This window comes from Diabrotica virgifera, chromosome 7 (genome assembly GCF_917563875.1).
Source record: "Diabrotica virgifera virgifera chromosome 7, PGI_DIABVI_V3a".
Taxonomy (NCBI): domain Eukaryota; kingdom Metazoa; phylum Arthropoda; class Insecta; order Coleoptera; family Chrysomelidae; genus Diabrotica; species Diabrotica virgifera.
The window spans coordinates 249,374,181-249,399,984 of NC_065449.1; the positions used below are offsets into that span (position 1 = coordinate 249,374,181).

Consider the following 25,804-nt stretch of genomic DNA (forward strand, 5'->3'; position numbering starts at 1 on the left):
GTCCGGCACGCTTCACCGCGTGCCGAGGCCGCCTACCGACTAAACTCACCCCCTCTTTCTCCAGCCGACGGGCCAGGACCCAACTTGGGTTGTAGCGACATAGGAGAGAGAAAGAAATCAATATAATTTTGCGTTTTAGGATAAAAACGAACGAAAACAACCTTTTTATGGAACCAATAAACACTTTATTTATATAAAATATGTCAAGTAGCTATTTTTAAATTACAAATCCTTGGTTACTTATAAAATAAATATATGGTACCACGAACGATACAATGAATCAATCAATTTATGAAAATTACAGTCTAAATTTATAAAAAATAACTCTAATAATAAAACGAACATTTTTTTCACTTAAATTACGTTTTGCAAACTTTTATGAAAATAATAACAAAGTATTTGATATGACTGTTAACGTTGAACAGGCTCGAGGACCAAACACTGATGAAAATCAATAACATTTTGACTGCTGCGTGTACCAAAATACATTTTGGGAGTTGATTTTAACATTGTAATTGCGTCAAAATAATTTAGTTGAGGAAATAAGAATTTCGAGCAACAAAAATGGTCGTTGAAGATAATTAATCAATTAAAATTGTTCCAAAAAAGAGGTATGGTATTTAGCTAAGAGTGTCCTATGATAAAACTCCATAAAAATGAGAAACAATTACTTTAATTGAGGGGATTAGATGCTAAGGGGTACAAGTGACAAAATGGTTTAATTGAGAAAAACGAAGTCAAAGTTAAATTTATATAGTAAATTCTACAGCAAATTAACCACTTATGGGCTTATTCTGAATTAATTTTATACCTTTTATGTATGTAATTGTAAAAGCTTTTGTAAATATAGTATTTATTTTCATTCAAAATATTTGAAATTTGGAAAAAAAACGTTCGCACTTTTACATCTCTGCTTAAAATTTTGCACTTCTTTCTCTTTGCCACTTAGTACCTTACGAATTTCTTAAATTCTTAAACTAAAATAAAAAAAATTACGTAAAAATTAAACGTTATTTATGAAAAATTACTTGGTACATGTTGTGTTATTATTTCACTTATTTTGAATACTTTTTAAGGGCTTGATTTGCAGAGATACTAAACGATTCACCAAAAATAATATCCAGCACCTTACAGGCAAAGGAATACAAGTGAATTTATACCTGTTACCGCAAACTGGTTTTAAATATTTCGTAGGTAGTCAAACTAGAACCTGCGATATGTAGCCACCAGTAGTATAATTCACCTGTGTCTCTTTGCCACTAAATTTTTAGTACTATCTAGTATTATTTTGTGCACTTAACTCAGTTTACAATATTTTGTCACCTGTACCCCTTAGCATCTAATCCTCTCAATTGTAACATACCAATAACAAACTGTTAAATGCACAAAAAATCGTCTGTCATTGGCACTCAATTCTTTGTTGACTATATGTTGTAGTTCATTTATACAGAGTTGACCAAAAGTCTGAAAAGGTTTAGTTATCTCTTAAAGGATGGTCCGAATAATGCAAAAATCGAGATATGTCTATTCTGCAACATGGAGATTATACAAATACAATCCAGACGTACGGAGATCCATAAAGAAAGACGTCCCAGAAACGAACCTTAAAATTACCCAAAAATTTACATTCAAGACAAATTAGATTGAATCATGACAGGAATACATGAAACAGACCTAAAACAAGTTATTATTACATCAGGTAAGAACAATAACTGTGTGTTTAATCGTCCTCGTCGAAAGAAAACTTTAGAAAAAGTATGGAGATCCATAAAGGAAGTCGTCCCAGAAACTGACCTTAAAAATTACCTAAACATTTATAATAAAGACAAATTAGACCGAATCTTGACAGGAATACATGAAACAGACCCAGAACAAGTTATTACTACTATCTGGTACTATTCCCGTAAAATAATATGCCTCCGATAAACAGTTGTGGAGTTTATGATATTAATAATCAAACAATTTAACTGTGTATTTGGTCGTTCTCAACCTAAGAATACTTTAGAAAACGTATGAATATTCATAAAGAAGGACGTCCCAGAAACGGACCTTAAAAATTACCCAAAAACTTACATTAAAGGCAAATCAGATCGAATCCTGACAAGAATACATGAAGCAGACCTAAAACAAGTTATTATTACTATCTGGTATTATTCCCATAAAAGAATATGCCTCTGATAAACAGTGGGGGAGTTTGCTATTAATAAAAACTAAAATAAGAACGATTTAACTGTGCGTTTGGTCGTCTTCTACGAAATCTCTGGCTACTTCCCTGCTAACGCATTCGACGTGGCTGACTTTGTTCCTGAACTTGACTCCATAGAACTTGTTGGCGTGCTCGAGTAATTCCGGCCTGAAGGTGGTGGTGATGAATTGGGCTTCGCCTGCCAACTCGTGGATCATGTTTGCGACTGATCTCCTGCGAAAAAATACATTAATCATTTAACACATTGAGTACAATACACTGTGTGGTATATTATGAACCCTCTGTATAAATCATAATTTAAATATGATGTTATTAACCTTTAGGGTATTGAACATACATAAAAACAATAGCTTATAGTTTGTATCACATGTTTATTACGAGTGAACTTGAACTATATTTGTTATGGTTCAGATAGGTATAAAAACACGCTGAGCAATCAGTATGGATATAGATATACAAATAATTATTAGAAGTTAGTATGTAGTAAGGCGAGGCGCTATGAATCATTAATGTTATTGTTTAGATATTGGATACCAGTGAATAAAATATAATGTATAGTAAGACGTGTTTAGTCTTTTTAATTAATTAGAACCAGAAGGCAGTAACAACACACTATTTAATACATGGCTGATCCTGCAGACTAGAGGAGGTCTTCTGAAAGGAGCAGAGATGGCGGCACCAGCTTGGAAACGAAGACGGCGAAAACTGACCAGGACCCAGGAAGAATACAGGAACCGAACCCAGTGAAAAGACAAAGTGGAAATAAAATGTAAGTAAGAATGTCTATCTTTATTAAAAATGCTTCCCTCGTTTTATATTATTATTGAACATTGAATATTTATCTTTGCTGATTTTTGAATAATTTATGAAGTATCGATTTTTTTTTAAGAATATCTATAAATTTTGAAATATGAAGTGATTTTTGAATTGAATATTTTTATAGAAGTTTATTATATATGCTATTCTTGAATTTTTATTGAATTTTGAATTGTTATTAAATTTATTTGAAAAATCTCTATCCGATTTCGATTTTTAGTACGGTTATTTTTAAATATTGTATGGAATATCGAATTTTTTCCAAAAAAAATTCTATCGAATTTTGAGATTTGCACTGATTTTGAATATTTTTATCTAACTTTTGCATAGGCTGTTTTTGAATTTTGAATTGAATTTGTATTGAATATGTATACTATTATTGAATTTTTATTAGCCATTTTGTTTTTATTATTGATATTTATTGATTCTATAGATACATTTTCATCGATTTTGTGTTAAATTTTGTATGAGATGAACCTGAATTAATATTTTTTTGAGTGATAAATGATATTTTTTTAATGAATAATGATTAGTGATGACATACGTTGATATAAGAGCTTTAAGACAAACATTGCTATAAGCAAGAGATATATTTTTAACGAACCGACCTGAAGAGTCGAGATAAAGAATCTGGAGGACTATATAGATAAGAAGAAGAACTAACAATATTATAAGCTAAATATTATGAGGCAACTAGAGACAATAAGAAACCCACTGCTCTTGTCAAATTAGGAAGGTACTAATGATTTATAGAAGCTTGAACGCTTATTAGAGACCCACTCTGTGTTTTGAAGGGTACCTATTTTATTCATGATTATTCGTGAATAAACAACGGCCTCAAAGCAAGGGATTGAGGTTGTGATATTTTTAGAAGAATTTGAACCGCATAAAATACCTATTTCGTGTTTTGAGTTAACTATACCACCTTAATGGTGCGTACAGATCAGGGCGAAAATTCGGGTTAATATTGGCGGAGAACTAAGACATCCGAGTGAAACCTCTTTTATTAAGGTAAAACGAAGGTATCGGAGCTAGTATATGAAGTGATGATTATGATGTTATATGAAATGATATATGAGATATATGATATATGATTGTTATATGAAAGATGTATATGAAGATGAATTATGTACACTGTAGAAGTGTTATTATGTGGAGAAAATGAAGAAATATAGTTGTAGTACCAGACAAGAAGAAGAAGAGAAAAAAAGATAATTTTTTTTATTAAAATGTGGGAAAAATGAAAGAAGACACATAAAAATTGCAAAAAAAGAAGCAAAATTAAGAATAATATCAAATAAGTAGCTAATCATTGAATTATGTCTAAGAATTAAAGCTGTAAATTTTTTTTCTCTAAAGTAATGTTAATTATAAATAACTTATTTTTAAATGTAGATCATGAATTCAGGTTAAATTTTCGCGGAAAATGGAAGTATTTGAATTAAGGATAGACAATATCTTACAATAGTGTTGTAGATAGTAAGAAAAGGGACACAAAAAGTGAAATTTTTAGACATTCAGCAACAGAGATTAAATCTTTACAAAAAGCTACAAGCTACAAAAGAGTTCAGCTACAAAAGAGTTATTAGAAGTTTAGAGAAATATTAGAAATGTTTAGAGAGATTACATTTTTATTATAGGTACATTATTTTAAAGTTAGTAAGACATATATAAATAAATCAAAAGAAGACTGAAATAGGAATTATTAATAGAGTAAAGGATACATTTTTTTACTTATTCGAGTAATATTAGCTTAGCTTAGGACTTTTAGTTAGATACGAGATTCTTAGTTAGGTAGATTAGATTATTCCCCTGCTTATAGGTGATGCATATAGGCACTAAAAGACTATATTAAAAATCCCGATAGGTTTAGTCACTGTTTTCATGTGGACACTGTTTTGTGAATGGAGAAAAGACTCAAAAAGCAAGACGGAACAGAAAGTGAATTAGTGATAATAATAAACAATTTTTAGGATTAAAAAAAAAAACTCTGAAACGTACCATGTTACAGTTAGTTAGGATAGTTAGGAAATTTAATTTTTGAAAATAGTATTAGGTATCCATAAACATTTTGTAAAAGGGAAAGAGGAATATACCGTCAGATATTCTTCTTCTCTTCTTAGGACTTTCTTTTTTAAAAACGGCGGAGATGTGGTATATTATGAACCCTCTGTATAAATCATAATTTAAATATGATGTTATTAACCTTTAGGGTATTGAACATACATAAAAACAATAGCTTATAGTTTGTATCACATGTTTATTACGAGTGAACTTGAACTATATTTGTTATGGTTCAGATAGGTATAAAAACACGCTGAGCAATCAGTATGGATATAGATATTCAAATAATTATTAGAAGTTAGTATGTAGTAAGGCGAGGCGCTATGAATCATTAATGTTATTGTTTAGATATTGGATACCAGTGAATAAAATATAATGTATAGTAAGACGTGTTTAGTCTTTTTAATTAATTAGAACCAGAAGGCAGTAACAACACACTATTTAATACAACTGGTTAAAACGAAAAAGGGGCCGCTAACTTAATTTAATGTAAATTGATTATTGCATTAGGTAGGAACTTAAACAGGGTGTTTGGTAAAGAATGGGCCATAGCTTAATCTTAGATTCCTGAAGTTAAAATAGGTCGATTTAAGCTAACTTACCTTAGTACAAAAGTTGATATTAACCGAAATACAGGGTGTCAAAGTTTAACTTTTATTTTATTTATTTTTGAATATTTCCTGACAGACATGGGACAACAACACAAAATATGGTAAGTAGTGCTGGTATTGCATAATCTACTAAATTATGTTAAACAAACGTTTCTGGCTACTACCAGAGGCGTACTACGGGGGAACGTGAATGGTTGACCCTTCCCAAATTCTACGCCACTGGCAGAATTGCTATTTTAGTGCAATTTTTTAATTTTCCAATACTTTCTATGTAAAAAACATACTCTTCTTTCGTAACGATAAAGCCATTAGGTTTTGAGATACTTGAAGCTAAAAACGAAGGAGCATAATACATTAATCAAAATAAGTGCGCTTTTCCATTTTTAACTTCAAATATCTCGAAAACTAATGACTTTATCGTTACGAATGAAGAGTATATTATATGCATAGAAAGTATTGGAGAATCTAAAAATTATGCTAAGGTAGCAGTTTCATCAGTGGCGTAGAATTTGGGAAGGGTCAACCATTCACGTTCCCTCGTTGTACGCCTCTGGTAGTAGCCATAAACGTTTGTTTAACATAATTTAGAAGGGTGTACAATGCCTACACTTTCTGCCAAGTATCACATGGATATGTCAAATTATTTTAAAGTATTCTTTTTTTTTATAATTTATTCTTTATTTAAAACTTTAAGAACTATGTATGCCCGGTACTATAAAACTATTTGACATATCCTTATGGTACTTGGCAGAAAGTGTAGGTACTATACACTGTACACCCTACTAAATTATGTTACATAATCGTTTGTGGTTAATACCAGAGGCGCACGACAGGGGAAAGTGAATGGTTGACCCTTCCCAAATTCTACGCCACTGATGAAACTGCTCTTTTAGCATAACTATTAGATTCTCATTATAAACTCATTAGTTTTCGAGATATTTAAAGTTAAAAATGAAAAGGCACACTTATTTTGATTAATGTATTATGCTCCTTCGTTTTTAGCTTCAAATATCTCGAAAAATAGTGGCTTTATCGTTACAAATGAAGAGTATGTTATTTAGATCGAAAGTATTGGAGAATCAAAAAATTGCACTAAAAAAGAAATTCCGCCAGTGGCGTAGAATTTGGGAAGGGTCAAGCATTCACGTTTCCCCGTCGTACGCCTCTGGTAGTAGCCAGAAACGTTGGTTTAACATAATTTAGAAGCGTGTACAGTACCAGCACCACTTACCAAATTTCGTGTTGTTGTCCCATGCCTGTCAGGAAATATTCAAAAATAAATAAAATAAAAGTTTTATTTTGACACCCTGCATTTCGGTTATTATCAACTTTTGTACTAGTAGTCCTGTCGCCAGGGGGGGTACAACGGCCTCCTTAATTCAGATGGACTTACCCAAGTTTTTTTTATATATTTTGACCCGCAGAATACGAATTTTTTGGGTAACAGTTGATCCGGATGTCGATAAGATTGGTATAGACAAAGAACTTGAGGAATTACATAACAGCGATTTATCGCAAAACAAAACATCTTTTTGTATTTTTTGGGTCATTTTAAGCAAAAAATATTCCTACAAGTTTTTTGGTAGAATGCATAGTTTTCGAGATAACCGCGGTTGAACTTTCAAAAAATCGAAAAATTGTAAATTTTAAACCCGAATAACTTTTGATTAAAAAATAAAGTGGCAATTCTGCTTACCGCATTTGAAAGTTTAAGTCAAATTATATCGGTTTTGATTATTTGCATTGCTAAAAATTTATTATTTTATTGTTAAACAAAGCTGTAAACTGTAGTAAACACCTAGTATGTGAGTGATGTTTTCTATGATTTCTCATTTAAAATCGAACGAGTAGGTAGAGTAGCTACAAGTGCAAGCGAGGCAATTTCTACGTAGCATGCGTTAAAACGCATGTATTAGGCACGGGAAACCTATGTGTTTATAGATTAGTTTAACAATAAAAAAATTAATTTTTAGCAATGCAAATAATGAAAATCGATATAATTTGACTTAAACTTTCAAATGCGGTAAGCAGAATTGCTACTTTATTTTTTAATCAAAAGTTATTCGGGTTCACAAATTGCAATTTTTCCATTTTTTGAAAGTTCAACCGCGGTTATCTCGAAAACTATGCATTCTACGAAAAAACTTGTAGGAATATTTTTTGCTTAAAATGACCCAAAAAATACAAAAATATGTTTTGTTTTGCGAGAAATCACTGTTATGTAATTCCTCAAGTTCTTTGTCTATAACAATCTTATCGACATCCGGATCAACTGTTACCCAAAAAATTCGTATTCTACGGGTCAAAATATATAAAAAAAACTTGGGTAAGTCCATCTGAATTAAGGAGGCCGTTGTACCCCCCCTGGCGACAGGACTATAGTGTAAGTTAGCTTAAATCGACCTATTTTAACCTCAGGAATCTAAGGTTAAGCTATGGCCCATTCTTTACCAAACACCCTGTATGTATGTCCACATAGTTGACTCATATAGTTTTTATAAACGAAAGAAAAAAAAAACAAGTTTCTATCTTTCGTTTTTCTTATATTCAATAAAAAAAGTAAAACTCCAGAACATTTTGGAATCGTATTTATTCCGTTATTGAATTTCTGTCGATATTTACGTTAGAGTTGTTAAGAATTAATGATGGATTTAAAATAAACAAGAAAAAAACTTAATTTATGATTGTCTCAAAAACACAACATGGAAATGAAAAGTTAATGATAGAGCAAACCCAAAAAGAAAAAGTAGAGACCTACAAATATCTGGGAACCTGGGTTGATGACAAAAATGACCAAAGTAAAGAAATTAAAGTCCGAATTGAAACTGCAAGCCTTTATAAAAATAAAGACAATGCTTACAAACAAAGACCTTCCGTTGCCTCTCAGATTGAGGGCTCTAAGATGCTACATATTTTCTATATTGCTATATGGAATGGAAGCTTGGACATTGAAGAGACAACACACAAGAAAAATAGAAGCGTTCGAAATGTGGTGTTACAGAATAATATTGAAAATGCAGTGGGTTCGAAGTATTACCAATGTTGAGGTGTTGCGACGTTTAAATAAGGAGTTAGAAATTATGAACAGTATAAAAACAAGAAAACTGGAATATTTGGGTCACATAAGGAGAATATATGAGTTGCTGAGAATTATTATGCAAGGAAGGATCCAAGGAAGAAGAAGCATAGGAAGAAGACGCATCTCCTAGCCGAGGAACCTTAGAGAATGGTTTCACTGTAGTTCATTACAACTATTCAGAGCAGTAGCCAACAAAAAGACCATAGCCATTATGATATCCAACCTCCAATAGGAGATGGAACTTTAAGAAGAAGAAGGGCGACTACAGCTAGAGAGGATCGACTTTTAGAATATGGGCCATCAGACATCGTCGAAGTACTGCTCCAACGCTACAAAATTATTTATAAGAAGCTACGGGTACAAGAATAAATACTCAAACTCTAGATTCAAGATCTAGATCAATTAGAGTGCCTTCTTTGATCCCTGCACATCGTAGAGCCAGACGCTTGTTTGTAGAAAAACACATGAATTGGACCATGGCACAATGGAGTAACGTCGTGTTTACTTACGAGTCTAGATTTCTTTTAAATCATGTTGATGGACGAATACGAGCCAGGCGAAGATCAGGCGAGCGCTTTTTGGATTCCACGATTCAAGAAACCCAGGCTTTTGGCGGAGGTGTGGGGTAGGATAACTTTAAATGGCCGCTCTGACCTAGTAGTTATTCAGCGAGGGCCTATGACGGCAGAGGGATACAATAACGAAGGTCTTGAACCACATGTTGTCCACAAATGCTGAACCACAAATTTGTAGTGGAAATGATTTATTGAAAAACCCTCTAAAATATTGCTCTGATGTGATTTTTATTGTAAAATGAGCAGAAAAAAGTTATAAGGCCCAAAAGAAAAGTTGTTCAAAAAAATTTACCAAGTGCACTTTTTTGAGAATTTGACATTTTCATCAATTTGAACTAAATACGGTACTGAGATAATATATTTATGGTACAATGCACTAAGTGCATTACTGTGAATTTCGATTTCAGAGCAAAACTCATTAAAACGTATTATTGCACTTAGTGAATTTTTCCTTCCCATCTGCAGTGCAATATTGTGAATTTTGGTTTCAGGGTAAAACTCATTAAAACTTATTATTGAACTTAGTGAATTTTTCCTGACAATCTGGAATGCCGAATCGGTACTTAGTGATAGTGATCTTTTAAACAATACATTAGGTAACATAATCTATTTTGCGATTAAGCAGGCGACTTGTGTGTTACATTGTATTGTTGAAACTGTACATTATATTTGTGTGCATTACCTGTTCAGCGATTGATTAAAAAAATACGAGCTTAAATTTCTTTGTAACAGTGATAGCTTATATAAAGGGTACCTAGCTTTGTGGCTGTCATAAATGCCGAAAGAATTGCATTTATTTTCGAAGAACGAAACTTATTGTTCATTTTTTAAATAATAGACTCGTTATTTCTGATAGTTCGTTTGTTGTAAGTCAGCGAAATTTTATGGAGACAAATTCATTAACTTCTCAATATCCAATAATTGCGTTCAAGGAAAAACTCATCAAGTACAAAATGTAGTTAGTGAGTTTTACCTCTAATAGGATATCAATATCCAATAATTGTGTTCATGGAAAAACTCATCAAGTACAAAAATTTATCTAATATTGATTGTATCATAGTTCCTGTGACGAAATATGGCTTAAAATATCTGTTTTTATTTATTCTTTAAAGTTGCATTACAGAAATTCCAATATTCGAGTCAGGTGAATTTAAAAAACAATTTGTACTTTGAAATCGATTTTTCTCAACGTTCTGAAAAGTGTAGTTAGTGAGTTTTACCTCTAATAGGAAGTTATATTTGTTTATAACTTTTTTATTTTCTATTTTATGAAAAAAAAGTAATAGGGATAAAGAAGTAGCAAATTTAACTTGCTACTAACATAGTTAGTCCAGAAAGCCACTGCGCATCCGCTAGGAAAAATATTCTAATTCGGATTTTTTGCACAATCTTACTCAAAAAGGACTCCTTTTAACAAATTTGCATGTTGCCAGGACCAAAAGGTGGTCAAAAATTTTTTACACGTTTTTTTTTGTTTTTTTTCCTAAAATCATTTTTTTTTGCATGGAAAAAAGTTTTTTTAGGTTTTATGTTTCATTCCAAACAGAAAAGGTCTTTAGTGACTTTTCTCTAAAAATGATAGTTTTTGACATATAAGCGATTAAAAATTGAAAAATTGCGAAATCGGCCATTTTAATTCCCAAAAACTATGTGAAAAACTGAAAATTTGAATGTTGCCAACTATTCTTTAAACATCGATTGATGAAATCCCGAAGAGTTTTTTGCAATACAATGTTCAAAACTCCTCTGTTTTTTAATTGCTAATCAAGCGTGCGGTACACTATTTTCCACCGACAGTATGGTGCAAATGAAAGGAATAATTCGTTATTTCGTAAACCGGCGACTTTAAGGAAAAATCCCGAAACAGGTCGATTTTTATTTCTAAGTTATGATATTGTGGCATATATGGTATACTAGTGACGTCATCCATCTGGACGTGATGACGTAATCGATGATTTTTTTAAATGAGAATAGGGGTCATGTGCTAGCTCATTTGAAAGGTTCTTCAATTCTCTATTCAGTAATATAAACATTTACATAATTATTTATACAGGGTGTCCAAAAAAAGAAGTAGAAGGACACCCTGTATAAATAATTATGTAAATGTTTACATTACTGAATAGAGAATTGAAGAACCTTTCAAATGAGCTACCACACGACCCCTATTCTCATTTAAAAAAATCATCGACTACGTCATCACGCCCAGACGGATGACGTCACTAGTATACCATATATACCACAATATCATAACTTAAAAATAAAATCGACCTGTTTCGGGATTTTTCCTTAAAGTCACCGGTTTACGAAATAACGGATTTATTCCTTTTATTTGCACCATACTGTCGGTGGAAAATAGTGTAGCACACGCTTGATTAGCAATTAAAAAAGAATGATCCAAAAAACCTAAAAGAACTTTTTTCCATGCAAAAAAAATAATTTTAGGAAAAAAAAACAAAAAAAAAAACGTTTAAAAAATTTTTGACCACCTTTTAGTCCTGGCAACATGCAAATTTGTTATAAGAAGTCCCTTTTGAGTAAGATTGTGCAAAAAATCCGAATTAGAATATTTTTCCTAGCGGATGCGCAGTGGCTTTCTGGACTAAGTCTGATAAAATTTTCAGAAGGGTTGCTAATTTGCTAGATACAGCGCGAAAACCCTTTGCAGCCCCCTCAACATAAATAAAATGCACGATAAGGCCTAAAAATGTAACATTTCAATGGAATACATCTGCTCTACAAATCTTATTCAATTGATCAACATACTAACCTGTAGGAAGGATCTAAAGCTTGATCAATTTCGTCGAACAGGTAAAACGGAGCCGGATCGCACTTCTGGATAGCAAAAATCAACGCCAAAGCTACCAAAGACTTCTGCCCACCGGACAATTGGTTCATCTCTTTCATCTCCACATCGGCGTCTGTGAACGATATCTTTATGCCGATTCCGATAAAATTATCAGCGTTGTTGTCGTCTGGACCGATTTCGTGGCCTTCTTCGTGGTCGTTGGTCTTAAGAACGAGCTTAGCGCGTCCTGCAGGTACTAGTTTTTTGAACACTTCGGTGAAGTACTTCGAGATCTGCTTGAAGGTGAACTGGATGGCTTCCATTTTACGTTGTTCCAACATGGAAATGAGTTCTTTGATTTTTTCGTCCCTAAAATGAGTTGACATGACAATTAAAGAACCTAATTGTGATTAAAACTGTTATACAATCTAAACTATAGATATTTTAAAGCTATGGTTTCTATTGTTAAATGGACTTTTACCTTCTAAATGTTCAAAAAATCGACTTTATTTCTTAGTATCATAGAGATACTGCGCTAAAATTTTATTAAGAAATTCGAAATATAAACGAAGTTATAGTTCTATTTATAACGGTAACTACCTGAGCTAAAACTTGTTTGTATACAACACCGCGCGCGACACCTTACCTGTGTACCTGCAACTTGACAGTTGCTTTCTAAAACATATAAAGCGAGAATGTATTTTATACTATTGAAATTTATCGAAAATTATATTGTTTTGGAAATCAGAAAAAATGTCTGGATCTGATGGTCATTTAAACGGCAGTCTAAGTAAGGAGATACATCAAAATTAGCATACTATTAAAAGAAAATTCCAAGGTAATCAGTACACTGCAGAAAACAATTCTAAATTACCCAATTCCTCGACAAAAAATCAAAATCTAGTGATGCATTGCAACCTCCAACAGAGAGCTCTATAAATAATGTAATATTGTGCTTTAATTTTGTGTTTTCAACTTTCTCAATGTAAAAAATGCAAATAATGTATTGGATTCCAAATTTGTGTCGAGTGTTGTGGAAGAAGAATTGTTGAATCTTCTCCCACAAGAATTGAATTAAAGAAAAAAAAACAGGGAATTGCAAAGTAATTGAAAATCGGACTTACCCTCTATCTAGTTCTTCTTTCCTCTTTTGCAGCTTCTCCTTTTGGTCTGAAAAGCTCATAAATTGATCTAAAGCTTTCTTGTTGACGTGGCTGAACTGTTTGAGTTTGGTATTTGCCTTTTCCAGTTCTTTAAATAGCTAAAAATTGTTATTAAATAGCAACATTACGTGTTTGAAATCGATAAGTACTTACCGATCTTGAGGACATTTTAATGAAATGCGAATACAAATCTTGAGCCGGCAGCGCTCCTAGTTGATTGATTTTCTCCACTGATTCGGCTATTTTTTGCTCCAAAAGGTTTTGCTTCGATGCAAATTTTTCCAAATGCTTGGCGTCTTCGTCAATTCTGTCTTGAGCCTCTTTTTCTTTCTTTTTCCAACTATCTAACTCGCTCTGCTCCGTTTTTAGCTAAATCCAAACCAAAATAAATATAATAAATGGTATTTGGGCAATCGAAAGAAGTTCTTCCTGTTTGCCTGATATTAATTTTAAACAAACCTTAAAACAAGAATTACCAATAATTCCAAAACCTACTAGAGACAGATTAAACTACCAACTAGAGCGCCTTCAAGAGAAACAAGTAGAAACAGACTAGAGGAAGAAAGAAATAAAAAGGCTAGAGAATCCAGTCAAGCAGGAAATAGAAGATAAATGACAGACCATTAAGACAGCCAAGTTGGAAACAGCGGCAAAGTGTATAAGAACAGCGCATATAAAGAGACGTCAAAAAACAGGACAGAACTACAAAAAGACAGTTAAATACCCAAAATGCGATGGGTGAATATAGCAAATTGAAAGACTTTTTGGTATTTTTGAGAGAAAAATTCTTAGAAAGATTTTTGGGGTTGTAAACGAAAATGTGCTATTGTGTCGAACATACAACTTTATCAGCTATAAACCGATCCATATATTGTGAAATTCGGTAAAGTGCAGAAACTTAGATGGGCTGGACACATCGCTAGGATGTCAGACCACGAATACACGAAGAGATTAACATTTTCAAAACCAGAGGGCACAAGAAGTAGAGGACGACCACGAAGATGGATTGATGATGTGGAAGAAGACCTAAAGATTCTAGGGGTCAGAAGATGGAGGGAAGTTGCCAGGAATCGACAGGAGTGGCGACTTCTTTGCCAGCAGGCCAAGATCCACAACGGATTGTCGAGCCACTTATGATGATGAATATGGTAAATAAAGTAAATTCTTACCTTTTTAGTTAGATCTTTAATTTTATTTTCTACTACGGTCAAATCCTTATTGATCTTGTCGACTTTCTTATCGATTTCATCTAGTTCCCCTTTACTGTTGACCAGCTGGCGTTTTCTATCTTCTAAAGATATTTCTTGAAGGGCGTGCAATACTTCATCTCGACGTCTAAAAAGATAATATAAATAAATAAATTGTGGTTTCAGATATATTCTTATACTGGAAATCTGACGTCACAGACGAGAATTTTCTTTAGTTTCGTTTATACATTGGTCCTACCGAGCCGGATCTACAGTGAAAAAGTAAGTACATACCTGATTAAATTATTAGTCAGTAGATTCTCTAACTTATTCTTCTCAGCCTCTAATTTCATTCTCGTACTGAACGCATCCTTGTTTTCCCTTGTCAAACGTTGAATGTCGTCGTTCAACGAATCGACTTGTGCTTGATCGTGGACTGATAGTTGTGCCAACAGTTCTTGGTGCAATTCGGACTCAAGGCCCTCCTTGGTGGTTTGCATAGCTTCCAAACTCGACTTACACTGTGCCAGCGAGCGCTCTTTAGGGCCTCGGAATCGCTCTATGTTTGATAATTCTTCTCGCATGAGACGCAGCTCTCCTTTGACTTTATCGTAGATTCCCTGAAAGAAGATACAAATAAAAATCATGTTCTAAGCGACATTTCATGTATTTTTGCTTGTTACCTTAGCTTTGCTATTTTTAGTTTCAGTCTTCTGCATTTCCGAGACGATACCGTTGATGGCAGTTTCGGTTTTTCCTAATTCCAAACGAAGACTTTTTAAGTCTTGTTCGCATTGTTTAATCTGCTCCATTGTCTCGCTCCTCGTTTTCTGCATCTCTAATCTACTGTTTGAGACGTTAAAATAGCCACCCGTCAATGAACCTGTGGAAAACAAGGTTATTATTATAAAAAAGGGTTCAAGGCAGGTTTTGTTTATATTCGATTCAGAGTTGGACTACCATCTCCATATAGTAACTATTTCAGCATCCTTATGCATCATCAGTGAAGATTATGCAGTCACAACTCTGAAGGGAATACAAACATTCTGCCTCTTTTAAAGCAAACCATCGCGATGCGATGAACCCGCCTTTTGAGACGCAATACAGTGACATCTCTCGTATTACGAGGAAAACGAAAAGCCCTAGATACAAAGTTTACTACTTTTTAAACAATTAGAATAATTGAAATAAAAATATAATAAACAATATTTTAAATTCAAGACTTTTCGTTAATAAACTGCTTTCTGGCTGCATCCCATATCTCCGGATTTTACAATATATAATCACATAGAGACGACGAAATAGGAGAAAGCAAACAGAGGACACTTAGGCCACGCATTTACCTTCTCTTCGTCTAGGAAAAGGACCGAAAGACAGTTTCTAAATACTCACAAATTGAGTAAAAATGAAAAAGATAAAAAAGGGTTCAAGGCAGGTTTTGTTTATATTTAAAATATTGATTTAAAATATTGTTTATTATATTTTTATTTCAATTATTCTAATTGTTTAAAAAGTAGTAAACTTTGTATCTAGGGCTTTTCGTTTTCCTCGTAATACGAGAGATGTCGCTGTATTGCGTCTCAAAAGGCGGGTTCATCGCATCGCGATGGTTTGCTTTAAAAGAGGCAGAATGTTTGTATTCCCTTCAGAGTTGTGACTGCATAATCTTCACTGATGATGCATAAGAATGCTGAAATAGTTACTATATGGAGATGGTAGTCCAACTCTGAATCGAATATAAACAAAACCTGCCTTGAACCCTTTTTTATCTTTTTCATTTTTACTCAATTTGTGAGTATTTAGAAACTGTCTTTCGGTCCTTTTCCTAGACGAAGAGAAGGTAAATGCGTGGCCTAAGTGTCCTCTATTTGCTTTCTCCTATTTCGTCGTCTCTATGTGATTATATATTGTAAAATCCGGAGATATGGGATGCAGCCAGAAAGCAGTTTATTAACGAAAAGTCTTGGATTTAAAATATTGTTTATTATATTTTTATTTCAATTATTCTAATTGTTTAAAAAGTAGTAAACTTTGTATCTAGGGCTTTTCGTTTTCCTCGTAAAAGGTTATTATTGTTTAAGAATATTTATTCATTAATGAAGTGCATTCAAATTCTTCAAAACTAGTGGTATACCGATAAATGAGTTGACTTATAGAAGAAAAAAAAAGAAACATTTTCTATGATATTCATGGATTCATGATTGCCGTGATTAAAATTAATTAAAATCGTTTCAAAAATATCATAGATATTTTGCTGCCACCAAAAAAAAATAAAGACTTTAAAGCAAATAAACAACAGACACAATACACAACGCCAGAACACACCAGCATTGTAAAGAAAACAAATGGGCTGATACAAATTGTCGAATTGATCAGTTACTACAGAGGAGACCACGACCTAGCACAAAAAAATTATAAAAATCTACAAAATACTTAAATTGTACATAAAATTTAATAAAAACTTTCGTGGTCAAACAATAAAATTGATTTTGCATCCTTTAGATTATAAACCTACACCAATACATGACGTTCTGTCAGTAAAAGTATTATTAGTACATATTATAAAATATTACTAAGTTACTTACCTCTAGATGACACTTGATCTCCATCCAATGTGACACAATCTAATCCTGTTGTCCGCGCCAATTTAGTCGCCACTTCCATGTTACGGCAGATTAAAGTCTTGCCGAATAGGTAACGCATAGCTTTGTCGTATTTGTGGTCATAATGAAGTTTCGACACCATGGGAATTGCGTCCTAGAAACGAAATAAGATAAAACACTGATGAAGATGATATAAGTATAAAAGAACTTACCGCATCATTGGGATAATCCTGATCTCTCACGTTCAATCGATTTAAAGGCATAAAATTAACTTCCCCTGGTAATTTCTGTCGGTTCATCTCCTTCAATATCTGAGTACCAATCATATCCGTATCGACCACATGGTGGAACAACCTGTTACCGGCAGTTACTTCGACGGCAGTGTAGATACTTTTCTCGCAATCGAAATTTTCGATAACAGGCCCGTGATAATGCTTGGCGACGTCTGCTTCACGTCCACCTCTACCTACAAAAGTCTCCAAGACTTTGCGTACACTATCCCGACCGTTCAGAATAGGTTTTCCTACCATGGAGCGCAATTTTTGATCCGCCTTTGCCAGTTCTTCTTTTAACGACGACAAATTCTGTTGGACGTTGTTTTCTTTGCGCCAGTGTTCACTATAACGATAAATAATTACTTTTTGAACAAATAATACAATAAAAACTGACTTACTTTCTTGTAGCTTGATACTGGTCTTTGTTTTTCTTCAACTCGTAGCACTGCTTATTGTGTTCATCGATAAAATTCTTCTGCCTCTCCAATTCCTGCGACTGTTCTTCAATTTTCTTTGTCAACTCAACAGTTTTAGTAGCATCCCGCTTCAAATCTACCTCTAGTTTATCCCGATGGTCTTTTTTGTCCTTTAACTGTTTATTCAATGACTTCAATTCATTCTGAATCCATCTATCTCTGTCGTCTCTCGAAGTGAACTGACTTCCTCTTCCCTGTTTGGCGTACAGTTCTTTTCTCTTCTGTTCTTTGAGCGACAATTCTCGTGAACACTCTTCTTCTTTCTTTTTCATGTGTTCGTATTGCGGTTTCACCTTCTCTAACTCCGCTTCTTTTTCCTTAATAGACTGATTTAGTCTAGCCAGTTCGTTTTCGGCCCTTTCTTTGGATTTATTGTCACCTAATACTTCTTCTGACAAATCCTTAATAATTAAGTCAAGCTTAGCTTTTTCCTTAATCAAGTGCTGGTAGTCGTTGTTCAGAATGTCGCGTTCTTCTTTCTTAGTCGCCAACTCTTTCTTCAATTCTTTAATCTTTTTCACAAGAGTCTTGATGATATCTTGGGCTTTCTTTAAGTTATTCGCCAACTTTTCCTGCTCTGTACCAGATTCATTCCTTTGTTTCTCTAACTAAATTAACAAAAAAAATTGAAATTAAATTCATTTTTAAGAGGGGAGGAGGTATGGTTTGAAATTTTCGATTTTTTTATTATTGTAAAATGAAAGTTATTATTAATAACTCTTTTAAATATGGTATTTTCCCTAACCCACTAAAGTTAGCCCTAGTGAAACCTTTACATAAAACGGGGAGATAAGACCAAATTGGAAAATTATAGTCACATCAGTTTACTACCGACATTTTCAAAAATTTTCGAAATAGCAATGTGCACAAGACTTATAACGTTTTTCAATAATGACCACCTAATTGCTGAGTCACAACATGGGTATTTCAAGGGAAGGTCTGTTGAAACAGCTACATACGAATTCGTGGATAAGATTTTGAATGGATGGGAGAACAGGGAGATTTCCTTGGGAATGTTCCTGGACTTATCAAAAGCGTTTGACAGCATAGATCATCATATTTTTATCGACAAACTAGAAAGATATGGAACTCGTGGCCCTGCTCGGGATTGGATAAGAGATTACCTCACCGACAGACGACAAAAAGTTATTATAACTCGAGAAGGACAACAGTTTTCTTCAGAAGAAGGGAATTTACAACTTGGTATTGCTCAGGGCAGTGTCATGGGACCACTTCTTTTTGTTTTCTACATTAACAATCTTGGTAGCGAAATACTGAGCATTGAGTCTCACCTTGTAAATTTTGCAGATGATGCAAACTTATTAACATTAGCATCAACATTTGAGGATCTTCTAAGTATTTCTTCAGATTACTTAAAAACAGCTCAGAATTGGTTCTTAAAAAATAAATTGGTATTAAATACCGAGAAGACTAACTGTGTTTGTTTTCACACAAAGCAAAATAATGAGATAATTCCAGAGGAGATTGAGTTGGATGATCAAACTTTTGTATTATCAACAAATACAAAATTTTTGGGTATTTACATAGATCAACATCTGAATTGGTCAGAGCATCTGGGTGTTGTTCGCAAAAGAATCAACACGGCATGTTATTCATTATGAGTAATGTCTAAGTATTTGAATTTACAACACTTTAAGACAGTTTATTTTGCAAACATCTATTCAGTTCTCAGATATGGTATTATTTTCTGGGGCGGAGGAACTGATGTTGATAGAGTGTTCATTGCTCAGAAGAGAGCAATAAGAATAATGCTCAAGATAAAAGCTTGAAGGACCTGAAGGGAAAATTTAAGGAATTAGGATTATTAACGGCGGCAGGGCTTTATATACATATATGAGTGTTTACTGTTCCTGTTCAAGAATAGGGATAGGTTTACACATTCTGAGCCAAAACACAGCATACCCACTAGGTATGTAGGGCTAGATTTCCCTATACATAGGCTAGTCGCAACAGAGAGAGGACCTACATATTCGTGTATAAAATTTTTTAACAAATTACTTGTTAGAATTAAATTGCAACAGAATTTTAATATATTTAGAACTGAAATAAAAAGCATTTTATTGGATTTAGAACCATATCCTGTGTATGAGTTTTTAAATCACACATTTTAACTTTTAACTCATAGTAGTTGTAATTGTAATTTTGTATGTATATTAGACACTTATTATTCAATTGTGACAATTTGCTATACGCTGTGAGCTCGTACGTAGAGGGGATATTTACAAATTCGCGAACGCCAGTAGTGACAAGTTTGTAAACGTTTACCGGAAATTTGACATAAATGTCAAAGTGATTAATTTAAAATTAAAATTAAAAACATTAATTATAAACAATATTAGTTGGTCAAAGCTGTGGTATATATTTTTACCTTAAATATACTTACGTTTTAAATACTGAATTTAAGTTTTTTTAATGTTCCGTAATATCTAATTATAAATAATCTATTATACTCTTAACGCCATCTACACGATTATTGTCAAAGTATCCGAAGTAAGAAATTGATATTTTATCAATAGAACGTCAAAATGATTAGAGAAATCTTAAAAAAATCGATTACAATTTAATTACTTTTTTGCATTGTAAATATTAACCGATAACAATTAAATAATAAATTTAAAAATTACCGGTAAAAGTTGAATTAGTAACCGCTAGGAGCGACACCAGCGAAGCTCAGAGCGTATAAGTGTGTTGTTTACAATTTATTTAATAAAAGATATTTTGAATTTGAAGTGCATAACTACAAGAATACTCTCTGTTTCAGATTGATCGGAGTAAAATTACCAGAGATACAGCGAGTTGAATATCCCTACACTACGCTTGAGCGTAGTGAGAAATGTTTAACAAATGTTCCCCTTCTCTTTTGTAGATTACTTCGCGATTCAAAAAACATATTCCGGTGTCTATCACTTTACGATTTGACAGACGAGAAATTGAAAATAAAAAGTTGTCAAAACTGTAAACGCATTTTTCTCAAAACTTCTCTTTCAAAAGTGGTGGACATTGTAACTCAAAACCTATTCGACCGATCCACCTAAAATTTTGCAAACATTTTTTTTGACGTTTCGTGGGGTAACTTTGTCGAGATATATTTAGTTTTATGCTTATTTTTTTGTTTAACAATAACAAATATGTTGATTTTCACCCTTTTGCTACAAAGAATTTCGCTTTTGTGACTTCAGAGTGATACCAAAAACTCAAAAATCGTCAAAAATAAAAAAAAACTCAACAGCGTTACCTCGAAAGACTCATAAGCTAATAAAATCTTTTTGAGTTATTTATTTCATATAATACAATGATGAATTCTGATGTCCACAGCAAAATCCATTGTTTTTGGAGATGTCTGTAAAAATTGACCACTGTTGTCTTATTTTTCAATATTTTTCCTTGAATATTTTTTTATTAATGAATTGTAATTGTATTAATTATTAATTAAACAATTAATTGTACTTAATATGCTTATTTAATTTAAAAATAAAATAGTTGTACCATAGTTTAAAAGAATCACAAAAATATGCTTGAAATGTTGATTTCAAACCATACCCTCCCCTTAATACAAATAAGTCACTTACATCTGCTAGCTTCTTCTTATTCTCATTCAACTCCAACTCGTGTATAATATATTCCAAAGCTCTACGAATCTTATCGTAATTTTGGTACTGCTTCAATTCTTCCTTTTCCTCTTCTAAAGTACTCAGACGTTCCTCGATGGTACGTAAAAACTCTTGAATTTTTTGTAATTTAACTTCAGTCTCTCTGAGAATTGTCATAGATTCGTCCCTTCTCTCGTCATAGACTCTTGTTCCAGCAACTTCTCTGAGAAGTTTCAAGCGGTGTGCATCAGGAGCAGTGGCCATTTGGTTGATCTGGAAAGAAGTTTTAAATAGACACGAAAAATATTGGACAGCCCTCACAGACAAATAATAAAAACATAAAACGATTAAAAGAAAACAACATTTTTCTTCTAGCTAGAAATTAACGAAGGTCAAACAAAATATCTAACCTACTCTAGAAAAGAAAAAAACCAGATGAGATAAATCAAGGTTGAAAACTACACTTTTGAATGAGTTCAACAATTTTAATACCTGGGAGTAGTTGTGAATGGCAAAAATTAGAGTAGTGAAGAACTAACTGGATGAATACTAGCAGGCAACAAAACATACTACAGATACCATAGTCTAATGAATGACAAGAACTTATACAGAAATACAAAACTTAAAATATATAGAGTGTCAATGAGATGAGTAGTTGCATACGCAGCTGAGACAATATTCAAAAGGATATTCCTTAGAAGAATAATTATGGGCCTACGATACATACATAATTTGAAAGATTAGCAACGAACTACATACTGTCTGTCTGAGCATGCGCCAGGCAAGTACAAAATTTCACCCTCGATGTAAAGAAATATAACTTCAAAAAATGATACAACAAATACAAATCATATATATCGGAACATACTTTAGAAATTATTAAAACAAAAAAAAAACTGAAATTAAAACTAAAAAAAATTAAGAAAACAAACTTTTAAAGAATAACTTTATCTTCAAAAACTATTCATTGAGTAGAGTAGAGTAGAGTAAATAGCTTAGTATGACAGTATATTGTAGCTTAGTATGACAGTATATGGCTATCTGCTATGCACACCATGGTAGAGGCATCTACAGTCTGCGCTAGTAGCAGATAAACATAGAGGTAAAATGGGGAAATTCACCCCCCACTCCAACAAGGTCCAAAATTAAAGAAAATATATGCTTTTTCTCATGAGGATCTTTCAGTGCGTCACAGTTTTTCGATTTCTTTCTAACCCATTAAATTTTATGTGACAGAAAAAAACGCACGTCAGTGATTACATTTCGTCGGTGACATTTATAAAATTTATTCTAGTTGTCAATAGATTGTGCTATAATCGAAAAAAATTATTTACTAATTATATAATATATCTACGAATATAATCTGTACAATTTATAAGACTATACAAATCAAAGAAAATACCATTTTATAAATGCAATAAACTCAATTGATTTGTTTTTATGCCAAATTGCAAATAAAATGTGACAACTGTCAGATTTAACTAAAATGTCATGTTACAATAAATGTCATAAATGTGTATTATCACGGACTTACCTTTTTTTCTATCATTCGTTACGCACTGAAAAATGCTCATGAAAAGAAGCATATTGGCTGACACGAAACTTAAAATCAACTATTCTAATGGGAAATATTCAGAACAACATGAAACTTAAACCGCAGACAGACAAATTCAATCCAATAAACCCTCTAGTTAGGAAAATTAAGTGAACTTATTGCATGTAAGTTATTATTTATGGCTTTTATGTATTTTGGGAACTTTTTATGCCTTTTGGTTGATGTTTCAATAGAAGTCCCCCCCCCCCACGCCAATAAAACTTCTAGATCCGCCACTTCTTAACCCACAATAGGTCAAGTGGATTGGTGCACACATAGTGAATAACATAAATATAAAACCTTGGCTGCGTTTAGAGATATTTCACAGTCAATGAAGCCAACCGTTAGTTTAATACAAGGTCTATTTGTCTCGTGACATAGCCAAGGCGTTAAGCAGATGTAGAAATACATCAGTATTTAGTTATAATTTATAAATTATTAATTTGTACTTAAAATGTAACATTTAATCAAAATATTCACTTTTAAATTGTTTCAAATACCTCTACTATAAATACAGGGTGTCCAGAAACTCTACCGACAAACGAAGACAGGAGGTTCCTCAGATAATTTTAAGACAATTTAACCCCAATTCACCTAGTCTGAAAATGCTTCCTAAGGGAGCTAGAGCTATTTGAAGATGGCGTCTGGTAATTAGTTTTTCTTAAATACCTCCAGAATGCTTCTATTTAGAAAAACGAAAACTGGTTCGCTTATTTATCTTCCAGAGATAAATCGATTCCATTAATTAATTTCTAGTACCGGTCATAGGCGCTCTTTTGGGTAGGGCAACTGGTATTTTTTCGCATAACTTTTTTGTTTTTAACTTCTAAGCATTTTTGACACTAGATTATTAAATTGTGAGGTATTCTAGTACTAAAAGGTACTCTTACTTTAAGGCGGTAGAACGCACCGTTTTCTAAAAAAATCAATTTGAAAATTTTTCGTTTATTGAATTTGAAAAAATTTTGATTTTTTTTTCATTTTTCATTTTTTTTCAAAAACGACGGTGTATTTTACCGACTTAAAGCAAGAGTAACTTTAAGTACTAAAAAACCTCATAAGTTAATCATCAAGTGTCTAAAATTCTTAAAAATTAAAGATAAAAAAGTTATGTGATAAAATAACCGTTGACCTACCCTAAACGGACGCATATGAGCGGTACTAGAATTTCACAAAAGGAAATCGATTTATCTCTGGAAGATAAATAAACTTACCAATTTTCGTTTTTCTAAATGGAATTTTATTGAAATTTTTTTTTCAAAATCTACAGACGAAAAATTTTCAAATCGATTTTTCTAGAAAATGGTTCATCCTACCGGCTTAAAGCAAGAGTACCTTTTAGTAGTAGAATACCTTGCAATTTAATTATGCAGTGTATAAAAGATGCTTAGAAGTTAACGATAAAAAAGTTACACGATAAAATAACCGTTGCCCTACCCAGAACGGGCCCTTATGACCTGTACTAGAAATTCACAATGCATGAAATCGATTTATCTCTGAAAGATAAATATGTGTACCAATTTTCGTTTTTCTCAATAGAAGCGTTCTGGAGTTATTTAAGAAAATCTAATTACAAGACGCCATCTTCAAAGAGCTCTAGCTCCCTTAGGAAGCATTTTCGGATACGTGAATTGGGTTAAATTGTCTTAAAATTATCTTAAGAATCTCCAGTCTTCGTTTGTCAGGAGAGTTTCTGGACACCCTGTATAAAATAGATATAAACAATAAAAATACTCACTTTTCCCTGTTTTACTATATAGTAGGGATTGGAATTAGAAAATCCAGCTGATTCCAACAAATTCATAACTTCACTCCTTGGGACAACCTTCTTGTTAAGAAAATATTGGTCTTTCTTGGCACCAATAACTCGTCGCAGGTATATTTCTTCATGTTCAATCTAAACCATACAAAACATTGTAGATTATACTTTGTATATATTTTATGAGGATGAAGAAATTGTAGATAGTAAATATGAGTAAGACAAGTAACTTACTGGAACACGAGAATCTGAGTTATCAAAAATAATCTCCACATAAGCTGATACAACTCTAGGACCTGTGCCTTCATGTAAAAGTGCCTGTCTTTGATCGGGCCGTAGATGAGAATATTCATCACTGAGTACGAACTGAATAGCTAAAATAATGACAATGTAATTAGTATGTATTACATTATGCACATCTTCAGTACTATCAACGAATATAGACGAATTTGAGTCTACAGAATTTAGATGAATATGAGCCTACATTGGTTGGTACTAAAATAACACCATAATAATACTCACCATAGAAAAAGTTACTTTTCCCAGAACCATTACGCCCTACAACTACATTATGTCTCTTATCAAAAGGGTCTACTATTGTTTGATCTCTGTAACTTTTGAAACCCTGGATAATTACCTAGAAAAAACATTATACATACTTAGAATACTATGTTTGAGAAAAATCAAAGATACATACTTGTTTTATATGCATTTTGAAAAGTTAATGTCTACTTTTATTAGTTCGGAATGAACCAGTAGCATCTCCTTTTGTTTTTTTTTTAATATTTGGTAATTTGCTTGTTCCCTCTATTTATACTAATAAAATGCAAAAATATAAAATAGCAACTACCGCCATCAAAAGATCAAATCAACTAACGTCTGTCAGTTGTCAGTTGTCAACTAAACGTCATGATCGTGGTCTTCATTAAAGCTGGTGTTTATCCAATATACATCATACTTGCATTTTTCGTAAATTAATTTATATTTAGTATTTAGAACG

General features: G+C 32.7%; 1 protein-coding gene and 1 long non-coding RNA gene across 2 annotated transcripts; one reads left to right on the forward strand and one right to left on the reverse strand.

Annotated features, from left to right (window-relative positions):
- The first annotated feature begins 168 nt into the window (after nucleotides 1-168).
- LOC126888400 (uncharacterized) lies at nucleotides 169-2,068 on the forward strand. The gene is made up of 2 exons (XR_007699541.1): nucleotides 169-1,776; nucleotides 2,032-2,068. It is a non-coding gene; the product is annotated as an uncharacterized LOC126888400 (long non-coding RNA).
- On the reverse strand, nucleotides 1,775-25,679 carry LOC114325266 (structural maintenance of chromosomes protein 3). The gene is made up of 15 exons (XM_028273277.2): nucleotides 25,502-25,679; nucleotides 25,327-25,441; nucleotides 25,039-25,178; nucleotides 24,784-24,942; nucleotides 21,431-21,724; nucleotides 17,763-18,448; nucleotides 17,302-17,707; nucleotides 17,072-17,243; nucleotides 15,170-15,369; nucleotides 14,781-15,106; nucleotides 14,469-14,634; nucleotides 13,453-13,668; nucleotides 13,261-13,397; nucleotides 12,119-12,505; nucleotides 1,775-2,419 (listed from the first exon to the last, which is right to left on the reverse strand). The coding sequence occupies exons 1-15, from the start codon at nucleotides 25,514-25,516 to the stop codon at nucleotides 2,227-2,229; spliced, it is 3,612 nt and encodes a 1,203-aa protein (XP_028129078.1). The 5' UTR covers nucleotides 25,517-25,679; the 3' UTR covers nucleotides 1,775-2,226.
- Nucleotides 25,680-25,804: the final 125 nt, after the last annotated feature.

Bases quoted from the DNA above. Each gene is read 5' to 3' on its own strand.
- LOC114325266 (XM_028273277.2), bottom strand. The intron at 18,449-21,430 runs GTAAGTGACTTA...TTGTTAATTTAG, and splicing joins ATAAGAAGAAGCTAGCAGAT to TTAGAGAAACAAAGGAATGA. The intron at 15,107-15,169 runs GTAACAAGCAAA...ATCTTCTTTCAG, and splicing joins CTAAAAATAGCAAAGCTAAG to GGAATCTACGATAAAGTCAA.